A 12,568-nucleotide genomic window follows, 5' to 3' on the forward strand; every position below is an offset into this window, starting at 1 on the left:
TTGTAATGCTATTTGATGCTTTACACAATAATGACTTTAAATTATCTTTTGGGAGTAATTTCTTAGCCAAATTTGATGTGCGATTAATCTGTGATTAATTAGATTTATTAATCGCCACATCATGTAATTAGTTAAATTAAAATTTGAATAAAATTGCTTTATTTTATTAGTAAAGTTAACGTTCGCCGGTTCCCGGCTCCACCTTCCCTTATTAACAAACCTTGTTACAGTGGTGCCGAAATCCGGGAAGAAGGAGGAACACGCTGTCAAAGAGACCTTGCCGTTGTGTGAAATCTGCAGTGTCATCGAGCAGGGCTGAGCAGAGTCTGCCACCATCCCCTCATGCATGGCATCTGCCCTTCCACAACCCAGGCGGATGGCAGTGAGCTCGTCCATTTCCCCAGCAGGTCACTCCAGCCCACCACCTGGGTCCATGAGGCCTGCTGCTGTCCACCATGATGGGGAGGAGCAGGGAATGGGGGACTCGCTGCCGGCTGCCCAAAGCCAGAGGAGCCGTTGCCGTCCACCAGGGGGCGGAGGAGTCAGAGGGCCGTCCACCGAGGAGTATCCAGTGCCACTGCCAGTCATCGCAGAGGAGTTCACCCAGCTGGTGGAGGATCGGATGGCAGTGGCACTGGATACCCCTCGGTATTCTCTCCCCTCTGCATTCTATACTCCTCTCTCCCATCTCTTGCCTCTGTCCCTCCACATCTTCCATCTCCTTTTCTCTTGCCTTGTCTGTTCTTACCCCCAGGTGCTGTGATCGCTGTGAAGCCCCTCCCCCGGCCTGCGAGGTGCAATGGGGGTATGTGGCAAGCAGGGCGGGGCCGAGAGCCATGGGAATGAAGCAATGCCGGTGGCGCAAGTGCTAATGAACGTCCCCTGCATGACGGTCACCTGACACCGGTCTCAAGTCCCAAGGAGGAGCTCCGGAAAGATAAAAGGAGGAGAGACGACAGCGAAGGACGAGAGAGGACCAGGCCTGGGGCTTTATGCTGTTGTTTTGTTTTAGTTTATGTGGCAGTCTTTCGTGAGGGTAAGACATTTAACGTTCGCTGGTTCCCTTATCAACAAACCTTGCAATCATATAGCGCAATGTCCAACAGAACATAGCATTATAATGTTATATAGCAATACTACTATGTCCAAAAACGATGGTATTAACATACAGTAGTACATTTTAGTAATTTTTAATGCTGGCAGCATTACATATTAAAGATCTTCAGGTACTTTCACTTTTCAATCCAAACTGACAAGTACAAGCATCTTTTATCAATCATTTTCATCACCCGTGATCTCTCTGCATCATTAGGAAACCAAATGACTCGATATTTCATGAAGATGCCACATCCACAAACACACTGAAGCATATAAATATATGCTTATAGGAAATATTGCTCCAGTTATGATGCATGTTTTTCAACAGAATCATAGATATATTCTGCCACGAGAGCACTAAATAAAATCAATAACGTTCCCATTACCAGAGTAGCTTTGCAAAGACATTTCAATAATGCAATTATTATATGCAAAATATACTGAAGTAACTGCATATATCAACATCCCAAAAAAGACCCCATATAAAGATCAATTCAAGGACATTACATTATTGTGTTAAAGAATTGAATAGCTAAAAGTTAATGTATTGTTTGCATTAATTCAATGTTATTGAACTTTAGCCAATTGTTGGCCTGCAGTCCATAGCAATACATTCAACTGAGTTTGTAAACCTGTCTGAGGACGTTCTTTTATTCTGTCTGTACTATGTTGCTATTTTTAATTGTTGGTTCATGTACACATACAGTACACACTGATACTGAAACTACTTTAAATATTCAAATATATCACACTAAAATAATGTGTTAAACTGTCAACCCTAAATAAACCCACAGAAACCAAACACTTCAAAATTTGAGTTAACTCAGATCAAGTGTGAAATGGAGAGGCATTACATAAGGGTCATAAAAGTCTGTGTCAAAGCCACAATAACTGTTTGGTGTTCACAGGCTTTCAGTGCTGTCTGGAGATAACAACTGCTCGCTATTTCCATCATATACTGTCTTCATAATCTGAAACGACTGCTCTGAGACCAGTGACATTAATCTGTATAGACAGAAGCAATAGATCACAAAACCTCCTCTGAGATGTTCCTGAGCACAGGAACAGATGTTTACCTAAGGCTTATATTAAAGGACAGAAATTGTAAGTGATGATTGTCTAGATCAATGATTCTCAAATCTGTCCTGGAGACCCCACACCACTGAATATCTTGGATGTCTCAAACACGAAATAGATAAAGATAAGGGAGACATTCTGAACTAAATCCTCCAAAGCGCAATGGGTTGTAGGCAGTGTTACCCGTTAGAGTGTGTATGGATCAACATATTAGGATTTGGGACACACCAATTCTAATATCAGAAACAATTCACAGGGCAGATAATATGAAAATTGGGACGCAACATCAGATACCACCGGCAAAGATGCCACATTAAAATGTACACAATAGGAAGAGCCTAAAATTATATTTAGGTGCATAAAAAAGTGCCAATTTTGAAATACTCTCAATGCAAAGCTCACAATGTTGTGATTGAACTGAGTGGTTTAGTTCATGACTTAAGAGAGCTTGTCCACTTTTGACCACTTCCAGAGGCCTACTGACATAATGTGTAAACATTATGGGAAGCACGCTAGCCAGACGGGATTTAAACTTTGTTTGCTGAAGATTGGGTTGTGATGGTGAGGAAATTTTCCCACCGGTTAAGCAATGTGTGACAACACCGGTGTCAACCGGGGGTGGGGACGCCTTTTAAATCGCTTCCGCCATGGTCTTGTCAGTCAGCTCGCCTCACTTTTGTCAAGTGATATATGAACTCTGACTCCTGCTGCTGATCTGTGCTACGACTTTTGTTCAGCTGAATTGAGCAGATGCGTTCAGTTTTTAAAAGCCAGATTTCTCCCCTCAAAGAAATCAGGACAGAAGTGGTTGAAAGTAGACAAAAGAGATGGATTAAAACACCAGGTGTAAACAGGTATGTGTCTGCCTTGTCTACTTGTGATCCGATCAACCAAAACGCATCCTAATACCAGGAGGAAACAGGGCCTAAATATGGCTGAGGTCTTTCCTTTAACGTAATTCTACCTGTTTAACAACTCTTCTCAAGAATCTGTATGATTTGAATTACATTTCATGTCTGGGCTAGAGCTTTTTTTTTCAAAGTCAGTTTGAGCAATAGTAATAGTGATGCTTTGGGGCTTACCGTGCTCATCCAGTAAAATGTTGTCTGGCTTAATGTCCCTGTGAACACATAAATAAAGTTCAGTTAGCACAAATGTTCTGTTGACTTGTCATGCTAACAATTCATTGGATACAGCAGTAAACAAGTAAAGCATTACATTAACATGTCAGTTGTAAAATGAAGAGACACTCATTCTAAAAAGAGCAGCATCATAGGAAAATCTGTGAGTGAGGAAGATCCAGAAAATGCGTCCCATATGATTACAGATCTGTCAGTTACAATATGCTTTGAGCCGGAAAGACGGACAGCTGACTGTTCAAACTGTCCGTTTTTTTCCCCCGTTATCTTTTCACTACTGTTACCCTACACACATTACCCTTATTTTCTGGAAAATAACTCACAGATGGTCAAAATCACATTGTTGAAGGGACAGTAGTATGTAGTAAACAGTAAGTATGTTTTATTTTTATGATTAGCGTTATTTGTGTGGTCTGTTGGTGAGTTGTAGAGCATTCCAATGCAGTAAGTATGAGGATCTATTTAATTTAGGATGCTCCCTATGTAGGCAGTAGGCAGCTAGAAAGCTCTCTAGGTTTTGGAACAGAGCTGGCCAAGCAAGAACATTTCAAAGCAACAAACCCAAAAGAAGCTTCTACCCAATTCTGTGTAATGTAGTAATTTCTCCATAGATGCACATAATTAAACTCCACTGTTTCACAGTCAACTCATGGCTTTTTGCCCAGGGTAAAGCAAGGAAAACTACACCTTACCTCACATTTAGATAAACAAGGCGACATAATGGATGGTACTCGTCTCTTCATGGAGGAGGAAAAACAAAGTTCTTTATGACCCGCAGGATTTCTTTTATAAAGATTTAAATGCAAAAAAAAAAAAAAAAAAAAAAAAAAAGGCTTGAGAGTCAGCTGTTTTTGCCAATTGTAAGTGCTAATTAAATATATGTTTAAATGTTTTGCCACTTGCTTGAGCAACTTAATATATGAATCTATGTAGAAGTAATGATTCTCAATGATCCAGCCACAGTGCTTTATAGAATGCTTTAGTGCTCACCCCTTTTTCCAGTAGCCTTGGATCCGGAATTATTTTTCCTATTCATTTTTTCTATAGGGAGTCTTTGTTAAAGAGCTATAAGCCATGAACTAAACCAACCAGCAACGAGGCCAATCACAACATTACAGACTTTGATTAGAAGCAAAAAGTATTTTGTAAATGAGACAAAAACAAAGGTACAAGACTGTGTACTTAACAGCTTTAAAGAGGGAAAGAACTACAATCCCATGAAGCACCCATAATCAAAGGGTACTTCTCAATCGAAAGGCTGCGTCCTAGTAAGGCTGCATATCATGGCTGCTGCGTCATCAAGGGACGTCTCAATTTGAAGGATCCTTGGAAGGCAGCCTTCGCTTCGAGTCCTTCATACAGCTCATTTTGAAGGATATGAAGGCATACAGTATGTTATCTTTTGTTTTGGTGTAAATTATTCACTTAACACTAAACTGCCAATAATGTAAGCCACTGGGAGACTGCAGACGCTTGTCATTCACTGTATTGTATTTTTCCAAAATTAAATTTTAATAGTATTGTCGTGCCGTGACCGTTGGGGCAGGAACATGTGTCTTGTTTTAGCGTTTAATGCTGAGGTGGACTCTAGCCTACAAGCCTCCGAAAGACTGGACTGGGAAGAACACATCCTCACTAAAAAAAACTAGCTAAATCTAGCAACAAAGTCGCTAAGTTGGCAACACTGGGAGCTAAGCTAATAGGACCGGTCATGGGCGGAGCCTGTTCCAATGTGACGTCTGTTTCAGATTTATGGGGAAAATAAACAGAGTGAATGGATTTTAACCACAATAGGGCGGTTGTGTACAAACACTGCGGACACATAATAATGTTCAAAAACAAGTGAATTTTGCATAATAGGTTGCATTTAAATTAAAACACTTACTTAGACTTGCTGCCTAAATGAGGCATACAATACGTGATATTAAAATATCAGACACAGCTGCTTCATTGATAACCTATCTTTTATTTGTGCCCACTTTTGAGAAGTGACATTTCAGCAACAACTGTCAGAAGTTGTTCCATCCCCCACCATCATCGAGATGCTTTGAGTTAAGTGGACAGCTGGCTTTAGCTACGGTAGCAGGATGACAGTAATACTCATCACTTATAAATTGTCTAAAATATCTTGGAGTCGATTCAAAGGCATCACTTATTAAAAAAGTGACATGGGAAGTCATCACAATTACTCCTCCACACCTTGCACACCTGACCTTTCTCAGAGCTCAATGGCAGTGATATGTGACCACCCTGAGAGCAGTGGGCCGGGCAAACCGATCCACCAGCCTTTTCTTTCGCTTGACTGCTCCAACAACCTATTAGCAGGATCTAATGGCCTCATTACATCACATATCATGATGAGGGCTGTAAGTGAGCTGCCCTCCTGGTTACCCAATCCCTGTTAAGATACTAAGAAACAGAGGGACAGCAGGAGCCCAACACACAAGCTCTACAATAACATCCCTTTGTGGGCATCTGAACGTTTGCTGGCAGTGCTGAAGTGAGATGACTGCTTTTGAGCTTTACTGGACAAAGCTGGACATGTGTTACTCTTTATTGACCCTTTGTCAAATAATATGATCTTTATGATTAGAATGTCCCACCTGTTGATACTGCCTATTAATACTAGCAATTGCAAGTAAAAAAATCAGCGTAACCTAATGCCTACTTATGGTTAAGCATGAACAATTTGGGTTGATAATCATTCATAATCAGTAATCCAACAGTATTAGGTTGGGAATGTAGGCATGCAAGTTCCGATGACTGTCTAAATGCTAATTCAACTCCACTTTCCACCATTCACGGCACTCTTGACAGGAATATTTGTGGAAAAACTGAAGTAGAGAGAACTTCCTGCAGTGAGGAGTGTGTTCTTTTAAAACTGTCTGAGTGTTTTCTCTCACACCAAAATCACTCAAGCAGTGACCGCTGACTGGTGATTGTGAACTGAAGAAGCTGGAATGGCACTAGAGAGGAGGATTTCAGTCTCTGTGTTTCTTGGCGGCACTCAAAGCCAGATTGCTTTGGCCGTAGTGGGATTATTTTCCTTGTCAGATGGAAAAAAAAAACACAGAATAACCATTCAAATTTAGTTTTAAACATAAGTTATTCAATATTTTTTCAACAATGTTCATTGATCTTTGTATTAGTAAATGCTGAGATTAACATTAACTAAGATTACTAAATACTGTAGAAGTATTGTTCATTGTTAGTTCATGTTTAGTCTCATCCTCAGACGTCACGCCCACAGACGGTTGGTTGATCATCTGATGCATATAGCCCACAAAATGGGAGTTTAGAAGTTGTCATCTGATTGGTTGAATTCTATGGGATTTCCGGAAGACATGTGTGTCGCGTTTTTTAACAGTCCACCTGGAAACAAAGATGCCGTGATGACAAACCCCCTCATGGAAAAAGAAAGCTGTAGTGTTTACAACTGTGACAATGGGCGCTTATCAGTATCAACTAAATGCTGGATTTTCAAAAGTATGTGAAATTTGCAGCTCCATTGTTGCAGTAAACTTGCACAATGTTCTTGAATGAATAATTTATTTGATGCATGCTGGGCTGTTATTGTAGGGACATCGACTTTACATTTTCACACCCCTAAACATGACGCAGGGCAAAACGAACCATAACTGGTTGCTTTACATGTGAGTCCGACATCCTCTTAGGCGGTCCTTGGCCAATGAGAGCTGTGATGGAGTCCAGACCTTCTGCCGTCCGTCTGAAAGTCTGGCTACGCGAGATTAGTTCATGTTTAATATTATAATTAACTAATTTAAAAAAAAATGAAACTTAAAGTGTTACCAAGAATTCTTTTAAAAACTAAAAAAAAAAAAAAAAAAAGATTTCAAACTTTTGAACTGCTGTATATATAATTTAAATATACCTGTATGTAATAAGTATACAATTTATCTAATATGTAAGTATTAATTATTTTACTGGGTTTAGGGTAATGAACATGGCCTTCCTGGTGGAAGAAAACTAATCCCACCTGAATAGTGCAAATTTAGAATGGATTTTTTAGTAATCATTTTGGTCTTTCTTATCCACTCCCCACATCCTGTTTTGAAGAGCCTTGTCTCTTAAGATGCTGTTAATTGAGCAGCACTCTAGTGTTAATAATTCAAGTAGCAAAAAAGGTGTATTGTTTTCATCTCTGTAGCCCAGGTGGAAAAGGGGTGGCCGTCTCAGGGGAGATCTTCCATTATAGGGATGGAAATGCACTGGAGGGTGATTAACACTTGTGTTGTTTCTCATGTAGTATTACAGGGCTCAAAGCTGAGGATTTTTTCTAATGACCCGGTTAGTCTAGTAGTATACATTTTTGCCTGACCTACCACAAAAAAGTAATAAATAAAATAAAACAGTTATTGTTTTCATTGCTTTTTGACACATGTACCCTTATATTCTAATAAAGGACACCAAAATATTAGATACCATTGAAATTCCACATTTCCTTCCTTACCACAACAAAAACTACTAGCCTAACTAATATAAATTTCAAAGATTATTAGACAACAGTCTAATAAAAAAGAACAAATAAACAAATCACAAGCAATAGCACAAATAAATACAATAATAATGAATAATAAAATGTAAAATAGCACTGCAAATAACACTGCATGGTCTACACTGTATAAATTCACTGCCATTGGGCAGTCCTTAATGTAGTGCTGTGTATATACACTATATTGCCAAAGGTTTTGGGATGCCTGCCTTTACGTGCACATAAACTTGACATCCCATTCTTAATCTGTAGGGTTTAATATGGAGTTGGCTCACCCTTTGCAGCTATAACAGCCTCAACTCTTCTGGGAAGGCTTTCCACAAGGTTTAGGAGTGTGTTTATGGGAATTTTTGACCATTCTTCTAGAAGTGCATTTGTGAGGTCAGGCAGTGATGTTGGCAAGAAGGCCTGGCTCACAGTCTCCGCTCTAATTCATCCCAAAGGTGTTTTATCGGGTTGAGGTCAGGACTCAGGACAGTTTGAAGGTCTGTAGCTATTGACTCTGGAGAAAGTTGGTGACTTCGGCGCACTGTGTGCCTCAGCATGTGCTGACCCCACTCTGTGATTTTACGTGGCCTACCACTTCGTGGCTGAGTTGCTGTTGTTCCCAATTGCTTCCACTTTGTTATGACACCACCAACAGTTGAGCGTGGAATATTTAATAGTGAGGAAATTTCACTAAGGGACTTATTGCACAAGTGGCAACCTCTCACGGTACCACGCTTGAATTCATTGAGCTCCTGAGAGCGACCCGTTCTTTCACAAATGTTTGTAGAAGCAGTCTGCATGCCTAGGTGCTTGATTTGATACACCTGTGGCCATGGAAGTGATTGGAACACCTGAATTCAATGATTTGGAGGGGTGTCCCAATACTTTTGGCAATATAGTGTATATAGTATGTAAAGAGATAGACTGTACTGCATCCTCACGTGAAGACCAACTCGGGTAAAGACCTGCGAGTCTATCCGCACGAGTCCACTGAGCAAGGACAGTGATAAGGCATTGCATGCTGAACTAAGTATACCTTTCTTTTCTCCGTTTCTACTTTCTTGTTCCTTCATAATACTCATGTGCTATCAGTTCATCTCTGTTGTCCATGGCAGACAGAAGTACACTCCTACATTCAGGTCTGGTTTTCCAAAATTAGTTTAACTGCTCAGAACAAACAAGAGACTCATGAACAACCATCACACAACAAAAAAACAGTTGTAGATCATCCAGGTAACCACACACAGTATTAAGAATCAATGGTTCACAAACTTTTGAACTGGGTCATTTTATTTTTTTGTCTTATGGATTATATGTAAACATCTTTTATGTAAAATATCTTACTCAGGACAGTACTAAATAAAAAAATAACATGCATTTTGTATGATCTCTCTTATTTTGTTAAAATTTTGCACATTTTCACAGATTCTGCAAGTGGTTCACATACTTTTTCTTGCAACTGTATTAGGCTGCTGTCACTTTAAAACATACACGATACGTTTCCTTTCTCAACTGTTTACATTCACTTAAAACATAACTCTGTTTACGTGAATACTCGCCAAGACCGGCATTTTGACATTATTTTGTGTGTATTTGACTGTTTAAGTGCAATAAGCAGTGAATTCAATTTAGTGCTGAGAGGCGGCTTTATGTGCGCACACTTTGAGTATAAGCACAAAAACTGAGGGAATGAGTAAAATTATGCGCAATACACGCAATCCCACGCCGAAATTCAAGCCCTGTAACACCAACAATATTCATCCAGAGCAAATTAAATGAGTGAGTGAGGGGAGGAGGGTTTGTGTGTCACTCGCTGTCAGAGAGATGAGAAAGAGTGAAAGAGTAGGTGGTATTGTGTATCTATTCCGCGGAAAATGAGTAATGGAAGCATTTCAGATATTTCAATATCGATATGTAGATTTAGTATTTCAGATGCCTTTTTAAAAGACTAGAATTGAAAAATGCATACATTATATATAAAATTCAACCCACCAGAGTGGTTAGTAGGAGTAACTGCGTCACACACCACTACTAAAATACACCCACATTTGGCCAGTGTTAATGTCAAACCATGCCTACATTCCCTTTGCCACAACCTCAGCCTGTCACCCTCTCCTTCGGGCTGTGAAACTTTCAGTCGGCTGTCAACAAAGGTGACTTCATTTCTGCCTTTGCCAGTCAGTCAAAACTTAATGTTTTGACTCTGACTGAAAAATGGATCTCAGCAGACAAACTGCCACTGCTTTAGCCCTCTCCACTGACTTCACCTTCTCCCACACCACTCGTCCAACAGGGCATGGTGGGGGGATAGGTCTACTCATTTACAACAGCTGGAAATTCTCCCTCTTGCTTCTCCCTGCAATTCCACTTCTTTGAATATCATGCCATCACTAGCCGCTTTTTTACTGTTGGGCCAGTGCGAGCCAGGGCTTTCAACAGGCCGGGCTGGGCTAATAGCCTCTGACCTGTAGCACCGAGCCCAAAATCAGCTGCAAAACGAACATGAAAAAGCGGCCGTTTGTTGGCATTTTGTTGTTTACTTAATGATTTAAAACCCAAGCATTGATGTTTTACCACAGTTTTACAATAATAAGTGATAAATTGATCATAATAAATTAATTTGTCAAGATTAAACCTCAGTCACAGAAATAAAGAGGTATTTACTGTTATTTCACAAAAGAAAGCGGACACACGTACTTATTCAGTCGTGTCTGTTTCTGTTTATTTGTAGTCACGGGACAGTACGTTTACATCACATTTAGAAAGAATGATAATTTCTACAAATTTTAGACCAAAAATACGACCTGAGGAGCTTTAGCACTCTCTCCAGTGACAGTCCCGACAGTTATATTTTCAGTCTGAGAAACAGAGGAAGCTCTCGAAAAGTTGCTGTATTTTATAAAATATGTGGAGCTAAATATGGAGGAGACTAAATACGGTAGGAGACGAGATGTACTGACAGATAAAATAAATACACGATTGTGTTAGCCTACGTATATGATTTGTCTGATTTCTTTAAGCGGTCGTATTTACCATGTTTACTATGGTAATAGCGCGCATTGTCTTTTGCATCTCATATAAATATCTCTGCCTTATATCAGAAAGTGAGTTTTGAGCTAAAATGTTTTTAAGTCTTTAATGCTGATGTTAGCTGGTAACCTATATGAAATCATCCGCGGCGATGCCGTCTCCAGACTCTGCCTCCGCCAACTTGGCCGTTGGTCCTGAGGAAGCCCTGACGATACACAATCAAGCCCCAGAAGTTAGGCCCGACAGTGGAAAGGCGGCTAATGTTACTAGTCCTGCCAAACTTCATCTTATTGTCATCTACCGCCCACCAGGTCAACTGGGCAACTTTCTGGAAGAACTGGACGTACTGTGCGTCTTCTTTTCCGGAAGATGGCACGCTACTGGTAGTTCTTGGTGCCTTCAATGATTTCCTAACGATTCTAGCCTTGTTCAACCTCACAAGACAGCACACCCTGTGATACACAAAGCAGGCAAAGAGCTAGATCTCATCCTCACGTGTAACTGTACCACTGATAATCATCTTGTTACTCCACTACAACTTTTCTGACCTCAGACACCTGGAAACTTTTCACAATATTCTCCTCTCTACTCTGTTCCCCTCCTCCACCTCCTCCCTGATTGACGACTTTGCCAGCTATTTCACCAACTGCAAACATCAGCAATCAGTTCTCTGCACCATTTATCCACAAGCAACCTCCACCCACACATACTCTTCCCTTCCTTCTCTCCCCTCACAGAGAATGAGGTCTCCAAAGTTCTCTGTTCCAGTCATCCTACAACCTGTCCCTCCTACCACTGGCACATTGCCCACCTCATTTAAACAGGCCCGAGTAACCCCACTGCTCAAAAAAGCCAACGCTCAATCATAGAGCAGTTGACAACTACAGACCAGTCTCTCTTCTTCCCTTTCTGTCAAAAAATCTTAAAAGAGATGTGTTCAATCAGATCTCTGCCTTTCTATCACAAAACAATCTACTTATCGACAACCAGTCTGGTTTCAAAACTGGACACTTTATAGAGACCACCCTGCTGACCATTGCTGAAACTCTACGGCTGGCAAGAGCGAACTCCAGATCATCTGTCCGTATTCTGCTAGCCCTGTCAGCTGCCTTTAACACTGCAAACCACCAGATCCTCCTCTACCCTTTCTGACTTGGGCATCAAAGGTACAGTACTTCAGTGGCTTCAGTATTAACTCACAGGCAGATCTTTTAAGGTTTCATGGAGAGGAGGAGTATCTGACTCACACCAGCTAATCAGTGGGGTGCCTCAAGGTTCAGTGCTGGCTCCTCTTCTTTTCTCCATTAACACAACTTCACTAGAAATGGTAATAGGTATATGGCTTCTACCACTGCTATGCAGATGACATGCAGCTCTATCTGTCATTTCAACCTAATGATCCCACTGTTATAACTCTTATCTCTGCCAGACTTTCAGACATTTCTGCCTGGATACAGGAGTGTTATCGGCATTGCAAGTGGCTTGCAAAGATGGAGCTCTGTGTAATTCCTGCAGACCCGTCAGTTGACCACAACATCAATTTGCAAATAGGGTCTACAACACTAATGCCAACCAGGACAGTCGGTGTTGATTCAGTGTGATTGTACAGCATTGCATTGTATGTTTTTGCCCCCCACAAAAAAACAAAACAAAACAAACAAAAAACAAAAAAAAACAACAAAAAAAAAAACAACAGAGCTAGGAATAATAATTTAAATATCAT

At 40.5% G+C, this 12,568-nt stretch overlaps 1 protein-coding gene across 1 annotated transcript in view; it reads right to left on the reverse strand.

The window, feature by feature from the left end:
* The window catches only part of stk32a (serine/threonine kinase 32A), a 65,078-nt gene that overhangs the window by 24,154 nt on the left and 28,356 nt on the right, over window positions 1–12,568 (reverse strand). Inside the window, exon 6 of the mRNA XM_051876966.1 lies at window positions 3,258–3,295. Within this exon, the coding sequence (XP_051732926.1) occupies window positions 3,258–3,295 (38 nt within the window). The remainder of the gene's footprint in view (window positions 1–3,257; window positions 3,296–12,568) is intronic.

This window comes from Ctenopharyngodon idella, chromosome 21, assembly GCF_019924925.1.
Source record: "Ctenopharyngodon idella isolate HZGC_01 chromosome 21, HZGC01, whole genome shotgun sequence".
In the NCBI taxonomy this organism is placed as follows: domain Eukaryota; kingdom Metazoa; phylum Chordata; class Actinopteri; order Cypriniformes; family Xenocyprididae; genus Ctenopharyngodon; species Ctenopharyngodon idella.